Genomic DNA, 21,017 nt, shown 5'->3' on the forward strand with positions numbered 1-21,017 from the left:
AATGTACCAGCCCAATTACCACGTTGGAGACATGTTTACGAAAGCCTTGGAGTGCTGAAAACGCCCCTGAAACCTTCTAAATTGCAACCCCCAAAAGTGGAGCTAAAACCATTGCCAGAACATTTAAAATATGCACATCTTGGGGTAAATGAAACGCTGCCAGTTATTATTGCTTCAGATTTGACAAGCATAGAAGAGGAAAAATTACTGCGTGTTTTAAGAAAATACCAAGATGCATTGGGGTGGACCATAGCTGATATTAAGGGTATAAGCCCAACAATTTGCATGCATAGAATATTGATGGAGGATGACGTAAAGCCGATAGTTGATGCTCAAAGAAGGTTAAATCCTATCATGAAAGAAGTTGTGCGGAACAAAGTAATGAAACTACTTGATGCAGGCATGATTTATCCAATTTCTGACAGTAAATGGGTTAGCCCTACACAAGTTATGCCTAAGCGTACAGGTATTACCGTGGTGAAAAATGATAATGATGAGTTAATTCCTACAAGATTGACTACGGGTTGGAGAATGTGTGTGGACTACAGAAAGCCTAAAGCAAGGACAAGGAAAGACCATTTTCCATTGCCTTTCATTGACCAGATGTTGGAACGGTTAGTTGGACGAGCATTTTATTGTTTTCTAGATAGGTATTCCGGGTATAATCAGATTCCAATTGCACCAGAGGATCAAGAGAAAACCACTTTCACTTGTCCATTTGGTACTTTTGCTTATCGGATGATGCCATTTGGGCTATGTAATGCACCAACCACCTTTCAACGGTGCATGATAAGCATATTTTCAGGCTTGGTTGAAAGAATTGTTGAGGTATTCATGGATGATTTCTCAGTTTTTGGGGATAGTTTTGATCTTTGTCTACAAAATTTATCTCAAGTTCTTGAGAGATGTCAAGAAACAAACTTAGTGTTAAACTAGGAGAAGTGTCATTTTATGGTAAAACAAGGCATTGTTTTGGGACATCTTGTTTCAAACAAAGGAATTGAAGTTGACAAGGCAAAGATTGATGTTATTGCCAATTTGCCGCCCCCTACTACAGTAAAGAGCATTCGATCATTCTTAGGACATGCTGGTTTTATCGACGGTTCATTAAGGATTTCTCCAAGATTAGCCGTCCTTTGTGCAACCTACTTGCTAAGGACGCCCCATTTAATTTTGATGCTAATTTTTTAGAGGCATTTAACAAGTTAAAGACAGTTTTAACTACAGCTCCTATCATTGCTGCACCTAATTGGGGTTTACCATTTGAGTTGATGTATGATGCTTCTGATTATGCAATTGGGGCAGTTCTTGGTCAGAGAAAAGATAAAATTCCTCAAGTCATCTACTATGCTAGTAGGACATTAAATGATGCACAATAGCATCATGCAACCACTGAAAATGAGTTATTGGCAGTTGTTTTTGCATTGGAAAAGTTTAGATCTTACTTGCTTGGGGCTAAGGTTATCATTTACACAGACAATGCTGCATTGAAATATTTATTATTTAAAAAAGATGCCAAGCCAAGGTTAATTCGTTGGGTTTTGCTTCTGCAAGAATTTGATTTAGAAATTAGAGATAAAAAGGGCAGTGAAAACGTTGTGGCTGATCACTAATCCAGGCTGGTCAGCATCAGCCCAGCTGAAGATGATTTACTTCCTTTAAATGAGAGTTTTCCTGATGAACAACTTATGGCCATTTGCAGCAAAACTCTGTGGTTTGCAGATATTGTCAATTGTTTGGCTAAGGGTATTTTGCAGCCAGATATAACTTTCCAGCAAAAGAAAAAGTTTTTAGCAACGGTTCAATATTATTTTTGGGATGAGCCTTACCTATACAAGTATTTCCCAGACCAAATTATTCGTAGGTGTATTCATGCAGAAGAGCAAGAAAGTGTTCTGACGTTTGCACATTAGCATGCTTGTGGTGGTCATTTTGGGGGAAAACGAACAGCAGCTAAAATATTACAAAGCGGGTTGTATTGGCCTTCTATTTTTAAAGATGCTCATGTATGATATCAGGCTTGTGATAGATGTCAACGAGTGGGAAATCTGTCTAAGCGAAATGAAATGCCACAACAAAGTATTTTGGTGGTTGAATTATTCGATGTTTGGGGCATTGATTTTATGGGACCATTCCCATCATCCAATGACAATCAGTACATATTGGTGGCCGTTGAATATGTTTCTAAGTGGGTCGAGGCCATTGCAACACCAACAAATCAAGGATCTGTGGTACTGAAATTCCTCCAGGGCATTATTTTTCCACGTTTTGGAACACCTAGGGCAATTATCAGCGGTGGGGGCAAGCAATTTTTTAAATAAACAATTTGTTGCATTACTTGCTAAATATGGGATAAGTCATCGGGTGGCCACTGCATACCACCCTCAAACTTTTGGGCAAGTTGAAGTTTCTAATAGGGAACTTAAGCGTATTTTTAGAGAAAACAGTCAATGTCAGCCGCAAAGACTGGAGTGTTAAGTTAAATGATGCTTTATGGGCCTATAAAACAGCGTATAAAACACCGATTGGGATGTCTCCCTTTCGGCTTGTTTATGGTAAGGCGTGCCATCTACCTATGGAGCTTGAACATAAGGCTTATTGGGCAATTAAGGAGCTTAATTATGTGTATGATGCAGTTGGAGAAAAACGCAAATTGCAATTGCACGAGTTGGAAGAACTCAGAAATGATGCACATGAGAGTGCAAAGATATACAAAGAGAAAACAAAAGCATTCCATGATAGCAAACTTCTTCACAAACAGTTTCAGTCAGGTCAAAAGGTTTTGTTTTTCAATTCAAGGTTAAAGTTATTCCCTAGAAAATTAAAATCAAGGTGGCAGGGTCCCTATATTGTTACTAAAGTTTATCCACACGAGGCTGTGGATATTAAAAATGAGGAGACAGGTTTTGAGTTTAAAGTAAATGGTCATCGACTCAAACACTACTTGGAAGTACCATTTGACATTGCAGCCAAGTCAATGACTCTAAAGGAACCAGTGATTTGACCACTAACCTTCAACAATGTCTAGCTATAGACGTTAACTAAAGCACTTATTGGGAGGCAACCCAACTTTCTATCCCTATTCTTTTTAGTTTCTGTTAAATTCAGTCAAGTATTTTATGGTTGTTAATGTCATTACTTTTGTTTCACTTATTATAAAAAATAAAAATAAAAATAAAAATAAAATAAAAATAAAATTTGAAAAATACAAAAAAATTTTGTTTTTAATTTATCTTTTTCTGGCAGTATCTAAGCGAATCTAATACACAGGTCTACGAATATGCAGGTTGCTTTCAAAACATGCAAGGCACAAACAAGAAACAGAATGGAAAGTGCTGGAATCATGCACCTAGCAGCAAGTCTACTTTACCATCAACCATATCAGTTACTCAAAGCATAAATCGACGAAGGAAATATGGAGCACGTTCGGGATTATACCTATGCAAATGCGCATCTGGGAATTTCTTTTGGTTTCCCAGTACCTCCATTTGGTTGAGCCTCGCTCGACTGTACGAACCTGCAAACAATATTTGAGTATGAGATACTAATTCAACATATCTTTATGACAGCGTTAAAGTTTGGGGGTTTCCAAGTGCAGATCTAGTTCTACATCAGCGCAAAACACGAGTTTTATACCTTCAGTTTCTTGGATCGTTGCGGTCTGGTGGACCTCCATCTTTCTACTTGCCGATTGAAGTCTTGTACCTTGCAAGAATACAAAAGTAGGGTCACCAGCAACTTGTAATTTGACTGGGCATATTCACATCAATGGAGCATGCAGTTACTAAGTTCAAAACGCAGTGTGTAGTCCTATTAGTCCTTTTGTTGGTCACATTGTTAACAGGATCTAGGGTCTTCAACGTTTTGGTTCCAAGTCACATTTGGTCTCATATTATTCTGTTACATCCTGATCCAGTCATAGGGGGCCTATTTCTCACTACTGAGACTGAAATTCATTAAGTTTCGGTTTCCAAACAAAAAAAATCAAGACTAAACATTGGTGAGTGTAGATCTATACCTTTGCTTTCGGATCGGCGAGCTCCGGTTGTAGTTTGCATGCGTTCATGGATCCATGACTTCACTGTCTTCTCATGCATCCTCATTTGATCTGCGAGCATGCGGTGTTCTTCGTACATTCATTTTCCGTGTCCTTGCGGATCCATGGTGCCTCTCCATAGCTAACACACATGCATGCATGGTTAGAAATGTTCAATCACCAGGGGGTAAGAAATGAGAGGGAAGAGGATGAGGAGCATCAAATGAGAGATGACGAAGTAAGAAAGGGCAGAGCCTCACATTCCCGTCGAGTCATCCAAGCTGCGGCTCAGATTTGCAGGCCCAGCCATTCCGGAAACCTTGATAGAAGTAGGCAACGACGAGGTATGGAACTCTTGGATGATTATTTTGTTCCTAATAGTGCATTCCCTGATACGTACTTTAAACGTCCTTTTAGAATGGAACGACATTTGTTCAACAAAATCATGATTGCTGTTTGCAACCATGATTCTTATTTTGTGCAAAAAAAAAGATGCTTTTGGTGCTATGGGTCTACTGCCTGAGCAAAAAATTACTGCTGCCGTGCGGATGCTTGCATATGGAGCATCTGCAGACCAAGTGGATGAGATAACGAGGATGGGGAAATCAACCATTCTTGAGTCCCTGATGAGGTTTTGCGGAGCAATCGAATCTATCTACACCGCTGAGTACCTCCGCAAACCTACACACATGGACTTGGAGCGGCTGTTGAAGAAGGCGGAGATGCGTGGCTTTCCTGGGATGATTGGAAGCATTGATTGTATGCACTGGACGTGGAAAAATTATCCAAGTGCATGGCAAGGCGCTTACGGGGATAGAAAAAGAGAAAAAAGTATCATTCTGGAGGCGGTGGCATCTTTTGATACATGGATTTGACACGCCTTTTTCGGGGTCCCGGGAGCTCAAAATGACATCAACGTCCTTGCCCAATCCCCAGTGTTCAACGATGTCCTGCAAGGAAAGGCACCAAAAGTTACGTATGAGGTCAACAGACGTATGTACGACGGGCCATACTACCTAGCTGACGGCATTTACCCGCGATGGTCAACATTTGTCAAAACAGTGCCACGTCCGCGGAGTGCAAAGGAAAAACACTTTGCAAGCTATCAAGAGGGGTGCAGGAAGGATGTGGAGCGTTGTTTCGGTATCCTCCAAGCTCGTTAGGCGATCGTCAGGGGTGCTGCCAGATTGTTTGATGTAGAGTCGCTTCGATCCATCATGATGACGTGCATCATTCTTCACAACATGATTGTGGAAGATGTGTACGATTATGAAGCTGTTGATGAATATGAGCCAGACCCGATGAACAATTCAAGAACACGTATATATTGTGCTCATGACGTCACCGATGAGCCCGTGCAACATGAGCCATTACAAAGGGATGGACGTTACAATGAAAGGCTCATTCAACGATATACTGCATTTCAAATGCCAGACATGCACAATGCCCGACAAATTGACTTGATAGAGCACCAGTAGGCATTGAAACAAGCTGAAGATAATTAAGTTCATTTAGTGTGTTTTTTTTAATATGGGTATTTAGACACTAATTCCTTGGTGAAGGTTAATTCCACAATAGAGTCACTTATATTTATCGTTGCTTAGACACTAATTCATGAGTTATACTTTGAAAACTTTGCACATTCACACCAACATGGTTTGTGGAGAGTGAGATTGAAACACTTACTTTTTCTCTAAGTGTATTTAATTTTTGTTCTATATAAAATAAAGTTTAGTATGTGTTACAAATAATAATTGTCTCACCCGAGACTTTGCCTAGTAACCGGGCCAGTCCTGCCTAATTAACAGTGATTCTGGTGTCAAACGGTAGAGTTTTGGCATGGGGCAGGGTGGTTAGTTGGTTTCGTAGCCTTTTCAGCTCGGGTTAATAAGTCCTTAGGGGTGTTCTACACCTAGTTCCCTGAAGCCCTAGTGGTTTGGGAGTCATTGACCTAAAGCTCGCTACATGGGTTGGATCAAAAGCTTAAGTGAACTGACATTGCACGACCACTAACGTTACTGAAAAAAAAAAATTATGAAAAAAAAAAAAAAAAAAAAAGAAGAGAATTTGAAAAAGGAAAAAAAGTATATGTGAAGTTAGTATGTGTGAAGTATAAATAAAATGGATGAGAGGTAAGGGTTTTAGTCAAGTCTCTTTAACTATGATGGTTCACTTTACACCAAGGGAAGTTCATGAATTCCTTTCTAAGCAGCTGTAAATGATTTAGACTTTGTGGTGGGATTAGTTGGATCTTTTGAAAAGATGTTCTAGTTTTTAAAATTTATTATGGATTGCAATTTGAAGGTGGAAGTTTTGTCTTGGTTAAGTTTTAGCTAGGTGTCTAGTTTGTTAAGTTTTTATTTTTGTTTGAGTCTTGTTTCGCTTGAGGACAAGCAAAAAGCTAAGTTTGGGGGTATTTTGATGAGCGGATTTTATAGTAAATATTTAACCCTATTCTTGGTATATTTTGGTTAATATTTTGAAAGAATTTTGATACTTTGAATTGTATTTCTAATTTAGGACTTTCGGCTTCCTCTGGAGAAAAACATAATCAAATGGACGAATTTTGGAGTAATTCTAGTTGGAGGATGTTCGTGAGTCACTTGGCTTGATCGTAGCAAAATATCAGAATTTTCTATCAAGCGGTTATTTTCTGGCGATAAAATAAATAAGCAATGCGCAGTGCTGGAATAGTGACGTTTTGGGCTTGAATTGCATTTTTGAAGTTCAATATGACCTCGGATGGGTTCATGGCCTTCTGGAGATGTGTTCAGAATGTCCCGATCTTTAAAACAAGCCATTATGGGCCGGATTTAGAGGATTTCTGAGGCTAAAACGTGGCTGGACAGTTCCCTTGCAGTTTTTCCTAGTTTAATTAGGATTTTATTTTCTAAGTATTTTATTTTATTATTTACTTCCCTAGTTGGAATAAGAGACCTATATTTTAGGGTTTGTAGGGGGCTCAACAATTATATTGCTTGGCCGTTCTTAAATAGAGGGGGTAATTTTTGATGAGTTTGGGGACAAAGAGTGATTGCTAGGGTTCGTGGATATTTTCTACTTTAAGGTGTTTTCATTCCTTTGACTCATTTGAATGATATTTCCTTTGATTTTTATTATGAGTATGCGTAACTAATTCTTTTGCTAGGGTTAGGCCATGAACCGTAGCATGAATATGTAATTTTATTAATTTGCTTCTGAATGGATGCATGTTTGCTTTGAATTATTAATCACCACGATTAAATCTATCTATATATTTTAATGATTGATCACCATTAGGGTATTTAGACAAGTTATTTGATGCAATTTCTGTTGGAACATCACCCTGAAATTGAGGAGGGCTTCTTGTGATTAGTAATTGTAAGTTCACTTAAGGCGAACATCACGCTCTTAAGGGTTGCATGGTTTTTCAAAGGGTTTTCACGAAGTTTAATGAGTCTTGCATGTTTATATTTAATCTGAACATTACAGACGGATTGCATGTTAGATATACGTTTTCGCTTAAACATCACAAGGAAATTATGCGTTAGGAAAACCTAACCTTCAAAGCATGGATGTGGAAATTTATAAGTAATTGATAGAATTGCATAGGATTGTAATGGTGACGGCTTAACCCTAGTCTTTGCCTAAATTTTTTTAATTAAAAAACGTTTTTCTGTTTGCTGCCTTTATTTTCTAACTTCTAAGTTCTTTAATTGTTAATTCAACATTTTCAAACTCAAAAATCTCAAATCTTTGATAAAAATATGTTTCAATAGTTAATTAAGCGTTGATTTAATTATGAATTAATCAAACAATCTTTGTGGACAATGACCTTACATGAGCAATTATACTACAATTACCTTGTATTCTTGCAAGTATTTTCAATGATTTTAACCCTATTTGCATGTGGTAAAAATCCTATCAGTTATCTTGGACATGTTTTGGAGTTGTCTAAGGCTTTGAACGTGGCTAGTTTCTTTGCTGGGAGATTCTCATTTTTAGATAGGGATTACGTCTTTTAGTTTTTCTAAACTTATTTTTGTTTCCTACTTTTTGGAAGACTAATTTAAATTGTATAGTATTAAAAAGGCTTTTGGCCGGCCATTGTTTCTCTATGCGATTTTGGAGAGAGATTTTGGCTAAAGCTTTTGACGAATTTGAGACTTTTGCATTCAAGGTGTTTTCAATCTTTGTCTATTTCAATAAAATTTATTTTGATTTCAATTATGAATATACATGCGTAACTAATATTCTTTTGCTATGTGAGACCATGAGCATTAGCAAGCATATGTAGTTTTTTTTTTTTCAATTTGCTTATATATTATGCATGCAAGTTTTGAGTTATTGATGACCGCGTTTAAACTATCTAAGTGTCTTGATGATTCACAACCATTAGGATATTTAGAAAAGTAACTTGATGCAATTTTGGTTGGAGAGTTGTCCTTGAAATTGATGAAGGTTTCTTATGGTTAATAATTGTAATTTCACTTGAGATGAATACCACATCTCATAGTTGCATGACTTTTCAAAGGTTTTCATAAAGCTTAATGAGTCTTGCATGTTTAGATTTGATCTGAATACCACAGAATGATTACATGTTTGATATACATTCTAGATTGGGGGACCAAGTAGAGCATATTTTAGGAAACTTAACCTTGAAAATATGCATGTATAAGTCATAAGTAACTAGGAGAACTACGTAAGATTGTTAAGGTGATGGTAGAACCCTAATGCTTTTATAACTTGATTTAAAAAAAAAAAAAAATGTTTTCTTTTAGTTTCTTTAATCTCGCTAATTTCTTTAATAGTTTTTATTTAAATTCGTTTTTATTATTTTTAGTCATAAAGTCAACCTTTTTTCAAATCTTTGTTTTAAATAATTTATTAAGATTTAGTTTTAATATAAATTGTTTTTAATAATCTTTGCGGATAATGAATTTGTCAAAGTCGATCATACTACGATAACCTTGTTTCTCTTGCAAGTATTTTAGGTGTTTTTAACCCTTTTGCATGTGTGGTAAAACTATAATCAAGTATCAAATGATGCTATTTGGTTAAGGCTTTTCCCATTCTCATTTGAAGGACAGCAAAGAATTGGTTGGCTTCTCAACCTCATGAATCGAACACTACGTGGGATGACCTAGCAAAGAAATTTCTAGCCAAATTCTTTCATCCTGCAAAGATTGTAGGACTACAAACGAGATTAAGTCATTTGCTCAATATGGTATGGTACGGCTTCAGAGGCATGGGAAATGTACAAAGAAATGTTTAGGAAGTGTCCACATCATCTGCTGTAGAGGAGGTTTTTATCCGAGATTTAAAAAAAAGGGTTCTCTTGCGATTGTCCCCCTTCCACTGATGACCTTTGTGCCCTAGCAGATATTATACAACCTTGTATTTTCAGTGATCAAAATGCTAGTCTGGTGAGCCCTGTTTTAGATGACGAAATCTGGAAGGCTGTCAATGGTATTGGTGCTCTTAAAGCTCCTGGTCCTGACGGCCTCAATGCTGGTTTCTTCCAAGAGTGTTGGGAATTAGTTAAGGATTCAATTATGTGCATGATTAAATACTTTTTCCAAAATAGATCTACGCTACAACTTATAAATCATACTAATATAGTCTTAATTCCAAAGATTGTTAACCCGGAGATGGTTTGTAATTTTAGACCTATTAGTTTGTAGTGTATGGATGTTTGTTTATTAGGTTCTTATTTTCGAGTGTAGATGTAGTACTTAAACGACAAATATGTTTTAATGTTTTGAAGTAATATTTATGTGGTAATGTGTGGTATGTGCAAATTTAAGAAAAAATATATATTTTTCTTAACATGTCATAACGGGTCAGGTCACTTTACCCCGTTGGGTAAAGTCACCCGACCTGTTAAGGACCCGTTAAGATAACGGGTGTGACACGACACGACCCGTTAAGATAACAGGTGTGACACGACACGACCCATTAAGATAACAGGTTTGACACCAAAACGACACAAACATGACAGACACGACCCATTTGTCAGGCTTAACTCTCATAATAAAAATAAATAATGACTAAAACCTTTTTTTTTATTAACATATAAAGAATAATAATAATAAAAAACTATATATTTAATATAGAATATATTGTATATATTAATATGGCTATTGTATTTTATAATAAATCTTTTGATAATTAAACTTTAAAATTATGAAAATAATTTTTTTCTTAACGGGTGAAAACAGGTTTCCCACGTGTTACCCGTTAAGAACCCGTTAATACCGGGTTCTTAACGGGTCACCCAATAATGACCCGATTAGTTATTGTGTTGATCCGAAACCCATTATTTTCGTATCGTTTTCGTGTCGTGTCAGAAACTGTCAGGTTTAGATGTATGATTTAAATAATTATCTTTTTATTTTGATTGGAATATATACCATTTACATATAACAGCCGAGGTTAAATTAGTCTAACACCACCAACAACATGACTTTTAAATTATGCATGCACTCTCCTCTTCCTTTTTCTGTTATTTGCAGGAATAAGATTACTAATTGGCTCCGTCAACTCGTACAGCTCCGAAATTGATCGAAACCTTTTCTTCCTCGGCCTGAAACTCACTTCCTCTTCCTCTTCCTAATCACCTTCAGCGACTAACATTTTATATTTCCAGCACGAGGCCCCCTTTCCATGCTTATCATCATCGACATCGCGACGAGCTGCTGTTCTGCTTTTACCATTGCATTCATCTCCGCCGTTGTTTGTATTGCAGTCGGAGTAGTCAGCTGACGCGGATGATCCGCTCAGTTGTACGAGAAGCTCTACCGTGTTTATTTCCTGCTCGAAGAAACCATTTGGGATCAACGGATTCTTTCCCCCGCCCTCGCTGCTAGCTGCTGCTGTAGAAGTTGTTGATTGCTCCATAAGTTAATAACTTGAATTACTTGATGTTAATGTTGTGTTGTATAATTTGTGTGTTAGTAGTAAATTAGTAATAACTTAATTAGTTGAGAAACAACGGCTATGGAATGAGTATGTGAAGAGGCTTCAGGTGCCGTTGGGTTTATATAGGCATAGACAGTGTCGGTTAATTCAACATTTCCTGCTTGCATTGGGATTACCAACTCCAATAGTTTGGTTAAAAGCCAAATTTTTTAGCCCGAAAATTTTAACTTTTAACTCAGAAACAACTTTTATGCTCCAACATTTCTGGCCTAAAATTTTAGTCCAGAATTATTAAAGAATAAACTTAGATTATTCTTTTCTTAAATTAAATTTAAAAAAATTAAAATAAATTTGTAGATTATCGTAAATTAATTTTATGAACAGTTTAATTTAAAAATATTTATATTCTGATAAATATTGAAAAATCACTAAATTTTCCACAAAGTAAGCCTTCAACTTAATACAATCGATAATTCATAAACCACATAATTAATAAACTACATAAACATAATACAAATGACAATAAATAAACTTAATTAATAAAACACATAATCCATACACTACATAAACATAATAATCATATCCACCATCTTCACTTGGTGATGGACTTCATGATTGAATTGGGATATAAGGTTCAGAGGATTCATCATCTTGAAACATACTCCTTGAGGCAGACTTTCGCAAAATTTCCTTTTGCTTACCACGTAAGAACTTCTTCCTCTCCGGAGTGTATTTGCTAAGGTCCTTCATCATCAAATTAATTTCAAACCTCTCTTGCTCCCTATCTGAGATTTCCTTCATTTGCAAACGCATTTGGGTCGTTTCTTCTTGGCGAGCGCTATGTGTTTCATTCAATTTTGCAATTTTGGTAGCAAAGTGTCCACTCATCGGATCTTGGGACTTCCCTTTTCTCTCTGCTTCCTTTTGCTTATCTCTTCCCGACGGCCTTGCAAAAGAAGGAGATGGGGTCATTTCATCGACACCTTCATCTCCGGCATTTGTCTGTGCAGCTTCACGTTGAAATAATCTTCCCCATTGTTGGTCCGCATCGATTCCCCACCTCAGACAATCCTTGAGGATGTCTCAAGTATGTTGCAACTTAAAAACTTGATTTTTGGTGTTACTCGTCTTGTAAATTTCCATTGCTTTGTCACCCTATGCAAAAAATACATAAAAATAATTAGTTGCAAACTAATATTATGTATATGACAAATAAAATATCAAGAACAAAACTCACAATTTCTATGGCGCTCCTTCTACTAGGCATGCCAACCACGGCTCTCTCCAAGTTTCCCTTCCATAAAGTGCATGCTTTGTTGATAGCCTTCCATCGATCATAAACACCACCACCGTCCCGCCCGCTGCCGTTGCAGTTTTCTTGAAACTTTGCAATAATTTTATCCCACAAAACTTTTTTATTTTGATTTGTGCCAACTGCAGCATCTTCGCTAACAGAAACTCATGTCAAGCATAAAGCAACATCTTTCCCACACGTCCAATTACGACCTCTAATATGCTCTCTTGCCATGTTGAACAATTTAGAAATGGAAAGAAATGGTAGAAAGATAAATTGGAAGAATTGTAGGAGAAAATTGAGTTTTGTGTGGATGTTTGAACAAATACATTGGTATTTATAGAGTTTTTGGGTGAATTTTGAGTTAAATAATTTTTTTTTACTTATTTTAGCCATTGGATTTAAATTTGGGCCGTTAGATCTTTTTTTTTTTACCGTTAGATTTGATTATATTCGATCTCAACCGTTGGTAACCAGAAATTTGTTTCTCCAACATGATACTTGACTATGATTGCTCAGGAGAAACTGCTTAGAGTCCATCGATAGTTCCCAAAAATGAAATCAAACTCGACAGCTCTTCAATCTAAAAGAAATACGACCAAACGGAGGTATAACAAAGAATGTAATCCATCATTTTCGTTGCCTCTGCAATACAGTTGAAGTAAGTGCTCAGTGCTCAACGAACGAACCTCCTGTCACGAAAGGAAATATCCAATTAGATCTAAAATTGCAAAAAGATAACACAATAAGAGCATGATAAATATTCCATCTCATACCAACCAAAAAGATCAATGACTAGCACTAACCAGTTACCAATTTCAGAACCGAAGCAGGAGTCAGAGATCAAGCTTTCTACAGATAGACCAAACGAATAAATAAAACCATAGACAAGGTATAATTACTGAAACAGATAAGTATGAGCCTGTAAGAATCTGAAAAGAAGTGTATATATTAAACCAATGCATAAGGACCTAGAATCTGAAACATCATAACAGTAATTACAATGGACTTGCATGATACAAATGCACAAGCAGGAAGAACAGAGCTATTTATCAAACAGAACAATCGGGACATTGTCTCGCTATGCAATATCATTATGTTTTCCATTAGAACTTGTCAGACAAAGGTCAAGAATACAATGATTATCAGTTCAGTTTCAAGTTGTACTTTTAGCAGCAACTAAAATTACAAAGGAAAGTTAAACTCATATGCTTCTCCCAAATCCATGAAGGTTTTCCATTCTCGCGTTTTGGCTATTGGAAACTCCAGAAACAGAAATAGGGTTGAATTGTGCTGGTTTCTGGTTATTGTTTCTTCTCATCAGAATCTCCATTTTCAACTCGGTTTTCAAACCCATGATAAGGAACTTCAAACATGGGCCGGGGCACTGGACGTCCATCGAAGTCTTCTGGAAAGAATTCAAAATCAGGGCCGAAGTTGAACTTGACAACACAATTTGGTTGATGTGGAAGAGTGTACATTGAAGCAGTAGGATAGTAACGTCCACCATATAGATCCTTAAAAGCAACTCCTTGACATACCCCATTTTTAAAAAATGATATCTCACTTCCTGCAAAGCAGATCAACAATCACTCCAGAGTTACACTTCCAAGAAAATAAATGTAGGTTATCCTAGCAGAATAGAAACCTTTCTAGAAGCTTGAAAAAATGCTCCTAAAACCCAGAAAAATTATTGAAGTAGCAAGTTGGTCGAAGAAGCAGCATGTACAATTGCATGCTTGGATCCTAAAGCAACTTACTATTGCACACAGTATACAAATGGCAATGAGTTCAATAACAAACTTGAGGACTGCTACTGGAATTGGATGGGAACACCAAACTGAAGTTTCCTTTTCATCTCAGGAAAAAAGAACAGTTAGGTAACAAATTGGCAAGAAGGAAGCGTTTTTCAACCATGGCAAAGCCAAAAATAATATATTCACTCAGATCAAAAGCAATTGGGATTTTTACTTGATACAGGCTGGCAATGATAAATGCAGGATACATAATGAGGAGTGGTTTTAAGATGGGTTGGGAAAAGCCCCATGCAAATTCCCTACTTTTAGCCATTTGGAAAAGAAAATACAGATATCTTCGGGTTTAAATAGCTGATGGTTTCCATTGTCTTTAAATTTTAGAAATTTAAGTTAAATCATGTTTAGTTGCCTGGATCAGGTCCAGGTGTTCACGGCTAAGACTATGCAAGCCCTGACACATAGATTCAATGTCCTGTCCCACAAAGATTCAATTTCCTGTTTCATTGAAATAGAATACACATCTTTCACTATTCTAATTAGATTGTAACTGGATATCACATTCCAAGAGTCAATGCTTGCATGGCTTGTAAGTATATTATGAACTTCGAATAATTCTCATGCGGTGGAATCTACCAACGCCTATATACCCCTTAAACTCACGAATTACAGTTCAACCCAAGACTGCAGAGTCAGTTCTTCAATTTAATCATTCTGATTCCTCATTCCCAAAATTTTCCCATTACCTAACTTTATACCAAGTTTTTAACTCATGCTATGACTTGTTGAACAAAGAGGGGCATGAGAGACGACAGATTAAGATTCATAACTAGTTTCACTAAATAATAATATAGGAACAATAATACCATCCCCTGGAAACCATTTCGACCCCTTCGTACCTAGTTTGGCTAAAATGCACAAAGATCATTTCTCCCATCTCTTGCTTTCTTCTGCACAAGCAAATGTTACAATCACATGTCTCAAACCTCACTATAATTATAGTCTCTCTCGCAAGTAAAAGAATTAATAATTATAGTACATTCTGTTGGCGAATGTTGTTCCCCTGAACTTAGATACCGGAAACAATAAGTCAAATGTGCAGTTTAATGCTACAAACGTTATCGTGCAACAGAGATAGATAAAGACTATAAGTCACAAGTTCAGTTGTTTTGATCATCTCTTAGTCTGAAAAGGTGTTATTCGGTCAGTCTTCATGCAAGGAATGTTTTGTTTTATGCTGAGTGGAGGTCTATCTTCTATGAACTGCTAAAGACACTCATTCTATTTTCTATCAACCCAACATCTGTTCAGTTCAACTCGTTCATGATTTCAATTAGAACCATAGGGAAAGAGTGCCATAACAGTTGAACTGTGCTAGTGGATTTGTATTCACATTCATAAAACAAAACAAGAATGCCTATGCAAGAAACACAATGCTCCGCAATAAATTTCACACCAAACACAACCACAACCACAAAATCACCGAAAATAAACACTTGAAAACATCAACACTACAAAAAACAATCACTCACTCACCAGGCACTACTTTCGGAGGATCCTCCTTCACGTCAGGGGCACAAGCATACCGCTGACCCTTGTACCAAACCAAATGGGGCGGCTTTGGGGCATACGAGCCCCCATCAGGCAAATTTATATAAAACCCAATAACATCACCTTCCTTGTACCCTTCCTCCCCATATTTCTCCCTCAAAGCCTTATGCACCTTACTCCCATCAATGTCCCTATACCCAAAACTATTCGCATCATACCCGACGGGTGCCTGCAAGTCCCCTTTCTCAGTGGACCAGCCAAGCCTTGTGTGGCCACTCTCTCCCAAGTTCACCACCTTTATTTCAAAATACCAAGCCCCCTCAGCCACTCCCCTGGTGGCCCTAACCATTCTGTACCCTTTTGTGCTACCGGCACTCATTCGGTCCTCGCTCACCTCCACTTTCTCGGCCTTGTACACCTTGGAGAGGCAGATTGTCATGTCCGGAGTGTCGTCAGTTTTGTCCGGGAACCGCGTGACTGGAGTGATCAACACGGTGTCGTCCCCGGGGGCATTGTGGTTGTTGTTATTGGCCTTGCTCTTCTTTTTCCCCTTGCGGGTCGACTTAGTGACCCACACATTGTTGTTCTTCTTCTTCGATTTCTTCGAATTGGCGGCGGTTGGGGCGGCGGCGGCGACAGCGATTCCGTTGGAGATGGGCAGGGGCAGTGGGGTTTGATCTTGGTCGGGAAAGGGCTCTGCGGTGAGGGAAGAGAGCTGCTTTTGCTTCTTGGGAGGCGGATCGTCGTCGTCGTTGTCGATGTCGATTTCTTGGGATTTGACGGACTCGGAGAGAGATTCGGAGGCTTCGGTTTCCGTTTTACTGCCGTTTTGCGGGTCGTTGGAAGGTGGGTTTAGGGTGTCGGTGTCGGGGTCGTCGGTGGTGGGTTCGGGTGGTTCGATGGGCTCGGCAGTTGGGATTGCGGCGGCGGTTGTGGGTTTCGATTGTTCGTCTTCTTCGTCGTCTTCGTCTCTATAGGTTCGAAGGTTGTCCATGTCTTGGGGAAGAAAGACAGAGAGAGATTGAAAATTTGAAATGGAGAGAGAGAGAGAGAGATAGAACTGGGTTCTGTGTCGATAACACGCATAAACCTGGGACTGAAACTCGGGAAGAAGAAATGTTTTAAACTAATGAAGAATATGTCGAAATATTGGATTGGATTGAATTGGGCTATGGACTTAAGTATTTTTCGAAGCCGATCTAAAGTGTTAAGGCCCGGTTCCAGCCGACCCACCAAACGGGACCTTCTACCCCCCATAATCTTATTAAGAGAAAATACAAATACAAATACGGGGACATAAAGTCAAATCTCGTTTATGAGAAAAACATAGCAAGTAATACGATAAGGGAATAAAAAATCAACCCTACTTACAAAGAAAATATATGATAAAAGTCATCTGAAACGATAGTTTGTAGAAGTAGAAAGATCATGAATATAAGCAAAAGCTACACATGAAGAAACGTTAGACCACCAGTAATATACATCGTGATCTGCACCAAATTATCTAAGGCCTCAGCCCCAGTTGCCCTTGCGTAAGTATGGGAAACAAAAACAACATATGCCTAATATGCCATAGGCAATTGCTCCATTCAACAAGCAAATACAAATTAATGATAGAACTATAAGGGGGCGTTTGTTTGCCCTCACTAAGTCGGACTGGACTGGACTGGACTAGCTATTAGTCCAATACCGTGTTTGTTCCATGCTGGGACTAACATTAATGAGACTAAAGGGGACTAGCATGGACAAAACCCTTCACTAAGAGGTCTTAGCGAGACCCCCCAATAACCATGGGACTTGCTAAGACTATCCTCTCTTTCTCGTCCTCATCATGCTCAACGACCACTCCCGACAAACTCCTCGTCATCTCCGGTCACCTAGATCAATCATTAACTTTCCGACTCTCTTTCAGATCCACTTCAAAACCAACTTTCATATAAAATATACAAAATTGAAGCTGGGAGTGACAAGATTACGATTCTACCTGAATCGAGGCCAAAATGTGGTCGAATGTGGCCGGAAAATGGCCTAGAAGTCTCGGCCTGTTTGGGCTTCTTCAAATCCATGACAGATTCGAGCATGCAAAGCTAAGATCTCGGTCCAGGGATGGTGATGAATTTTTTGGCGGTGTTAACTTCATCCAATTTAACGAGGGTTGGCTGGAAAACACATTGGGAAACTTGCAACTCGTTGGGAAAATTGGAGCCGTGAGGTTCCGTTCGAACAATGCATAGCTAGAGAAGAAGGGAGGACAGAGAAATAGAGACTGGAATCGATAAGGAGTTTGACCAGAAATGAGAAAGAGACATGAATTGAGAGGTCTGAGAGGAAAAAAAGAGGGAGAGGGTGGGACGAAGAACTGAGAGAAGAGGAAGAAAGTGGGACAGAAATGGTAGGAAAAGATGGAGAAAAAGATAAGATCATAATAAAATATTAATAATTTATATATTAAATAATATAATATTAGAATTTGTTATTATCCAGCTTCTTAGTCCAATACTGCACCAAACGCTTCACTAAGTTAATCCAGTTTAATCTAGTCTAAGTCAGTCCAGCTTAGTCCTTGAAGCTAATCCAGTCCGAGATAGTTCAGCGCAACAAACGTCCCCTAAGAGTTTAACTAGTGAATCACCATACTTGAGGCCGTCTCCAACCAAATGTAATGCCATCCATCCACCGAAGCAACTCGAATAGCCTCAGCTATAGTAAGAAGCTCAGTTGCAATCGAACTAGAAACAGACGACGTAAAAGAACCCAAAGCAATACCTTGATAATCACAAAATACATCACCATAACTTGCATGACACATTAGTAATAACCTTGGTCCACCCCACCATAAGAGGTTTTCAGACAACAGGTTTGAAACGCGAGGTAGTAGACAACAAAGAAGAAACGCCTAAAAGTCTGAAAAATAAAAGGACTTGACGCAAAAGGAACCGAAGAAAAAACCAAAGAGGCAAATTCTTTAGAACACATAAAAATACTAGCCTTGGCATGAGCGATACATAGCTTAGCACCTTTAAAACAGATCTTGTTTCGTAGAGACCATAAATACCAGCTCAAATACTCACGATTAAAGAGATCATTTAATAACTATTTCGTTTTTACATTTTAGTTTTCACTTTTTTGAAATTGATGAAAGCGCTTTTTGTGAAAATGTTTTTGGAACCCAAAAACATTTTTTCTAAAAATAATTTCAATCATTCTAAAAGTACTTTCAAATGAGCCATTCTCATTTTTCTTTTCATTTTCATGTTGTTGTTGCCTAATCCTATGTCTGATCTCTCACTAAATAAGGAATTGAGACCATCTCCAACCGAAGGATTCAGAGGGCCAGAGGGCCGAAAATAGCCCGAAAACCGTCTCCAACCAAGGGCTAGGCCAAATTGCTTGTGACGTCAGCTAGCAATGGCTAGCTGACGTCGTGCTGATATCAGTTATCGTTGGATTTGAATTTTTTTTTTTTTAATTTTTCCAACCAAAATTTTTAAAAATTCTCATTTTTTCCTATAAATACCTAAGCCATTCCTACACCATTTGTCACATAATTTTCACCATTCTATACTATCTCACTTCATTCTATTTCAATTCTTCACATTCTATTTTCTTACCTCCTCCAATAATCTTTCCTTCAATTTTTTCAATAATTTTCAAATGGCCTCATTTGCAATGAAAGGTAGGGTTTGGACCCGAAAAGAAGATGAAGCTCTTTGCAGGACTTATAGATGGGTCTCGGAAGATAGTGTGAGGGGGACTTCTCAAACAAGTGAAGGTATTTGGACTCGTGTGTCCAAAAAATACTATGAGTTCTACAAATGCACCACTCCACTGAATACCCGAAACCACGATATTTGTTCTTCAAGATGGAAGAAACATCTTCATCCAAGTTTGAATAAATGGCATCAAGCACTGTTAGCAGCCACAAGTAAACATGAAAGTGGCGCCAATTACTACGACGAAGTAAATGTTTTCATAATTTATTTTAAATATTTAATTATATTACATTTAATTTCATAAATTAATTTCCTTTAATTTTTGTAATTATATTTAATTATATTACATTTAATTTCAAAATTTAATTCCTTCAATTTTTGTAATTATATTTTCTAGGTACGAAGCAGAGGAATTATACATGAGGGCAGCTTGAAACCTTTTCAGTTTCATGGTTGTTGGGAAATTTGTAAAGGGTGGGTGTTATTTGAAGATCCACCTCAACATAGAGTAGGTCCTACGCCGATGTTCGGAACTCAATCCTCAGCTGTAGATGGGGATGAAGATGGATTTCCTACCATTCAAGAAACAAGGGTAGAAAATCCGTCTTGAGGTGAAGGTTCCATACCTAGGGCTACGAGATCGAACAAGGCCCGAAGGTTGAAGGAAAAGGGCAAGGCAAAGGATGATTACGTTGCTTAACAGGAAATGGCGGCCTCATTGCAATTAATGGCGGAGCAAAATGTCTTTGCCACGGAAGAAAGGAACCGTGGGCATGAAGAACGGGCCAAACAAATACAAGAAGAGATGGATGATAGGAATATGCAAAGGAACATTTTGGATTACACTCCAATGAGTAAGGCCTATTTTGATAGGAAAAAGAGGGAAATTATGATCCGGCGGCAGTTGTTTACCTCAAACTATACTCCTACAATGGCGGATGATGAAGATGATGTTGATTATGGACTTTAAATTTAAGTTGTTGTAGTTTTTAAATATAAGTTGTAGTTTTTAAATTTAAAAGTTGTTGTAGTTTTTAAATTTAAATAATAAACTATGTTTGGCCCTTGGTTGAAGATGATTTTTTGTCACAAGGCTACGTTTGGCCCTATGACTCTTTGGCCCTCGATTGGAGATTGTAAGAAATATGGTCATGCACTGTTCATTAAAATATTAATTTATTAGAGGACCGAGGGCTAAAACGAACCCTTTGGCCCTCCTTCGGTTGGAGATTGCCTGATTCCTTCTCTTGAGTCATGACAAACAGAGGGCCAAAAGCCCCAATAAATGGAATCAAAGTCCTTATTTAATTAGGCTTATATTTGATTTTCTTCCTGAACTTTTGTACACTCAAAATCGTCTTTTTTTCATTTGTGTAAAATCCGTATTACATAGAAATTTTATCCCTCCTTTAATCTGCCACATTGATACCAAATTGTAGAGGGCATTAAATTTGTGCGTAGCTTGACTTGCATGTATTAAAGCTGCCATAACACCATCTAGAAAAATGATCGAATTGTAAAATTCTATAGAAAATACACATTCGTATCTTTCCAAGCATGGATGAATCATCATATGGTTCTTCTTGAGTCGGTACATTTTATTTGACGAAATCGAGTGATCTGCACAAGCAATGCTAACGGCATAGAATTTTTAAGGCCTTTTAATCTCATTATTTTTTCTTTTTAGCTCATTTTCTACTCTTTTCTTATTACAGCCTAAAAACCATAAAAGGAAAGTAAACATATATAGAAATTTTCAAGGTATACAA

General features: G+C 37.7%; 1 protein-coding gene across 4 annotated transcripts; it reads right to left on the reverse strand.

Annotated features, from left to right (window-relative positions):
- Positions 1-12,700: 12,700 nt before the first annotated feature.
- LOC103955898 (protein TRAUCO-like) lies at positions 12,701-16,634 on the reverse strand. Of its 4 annotated transcripts, none has more exons than XR_007254789.1 (3): positions 15,521-16,633; positions 13,477-13,800; positions 12,701-12,922 (listed from the first exon to the last, which is right to left on the reverse strand). XR_007254789.1 is itself a non-coding variant. In XM_009367813.3 (3 exons), exons 1-2 carry the CDS (start codon positions 16,527-16,529, stop codon positions 14,909-14,911), a joined length of 1,035 nt encoding a protein of 344 aa, XP_009366088.3. In that variant the 5' UTR covers positions 16,530-16,634; the 3' UTR covers positions 13,593-13,800; positions 14,884-14,908. The 4 variants fall into 4 exon arrangements, 3 of the variants coding, with proteins under 3 accessions (XP_009366089.3, XP_009366087.3, XP_009366088.3); XM_009367813.3 differs by lacking the exon at positions 12,701-12,922 and adding an exon at positions 14,884-14,934 and having other exon boundaries at positions 13,593-13,800; positions 15,521-16,634; XM_009367814.3 differs by lacking the exon at positions 13,477-13,800 and having other exon boundaries at positions 15,521-16,634.
- Positions 16,635-21,017: the final 4,383 nt, after the last annotated feature.

The sequence above is a fragment of a genome, unplaced genomic scaffold (genome assembly GCF_019419815.1).
Source record: "Pyrus x bretschneideri cultivar Hongxiangsu unplaced genomic scaffold, Pyrus_bretschneideri_v1 Contig75, whole genome shotgun sequence".
NCBI lineage: Eukaryota > Viridiplantae > Streptophyta > Magnoliopsida > Rosales > Rosaceae > Pyrus > Pyrus x bretschneideri.

Bases quoted from the DNA above. Each gene is read 5' to 3' on its own strand.
- LOC103955898 (XM_009367812.3), bottom strand. From the start codon at position 16,529: ATGGACAACCTTCGAACCTATAGAGACGAAGACGACGAAGAAGACGAA. The intron at 13,801-15,520 runs GTGAGTGAGTGA...TCTGCTTTGCAG, and splicing joins TCCTCCGAAAGTAGTGCCTG to GAAGTGAGATATCATTTTTT.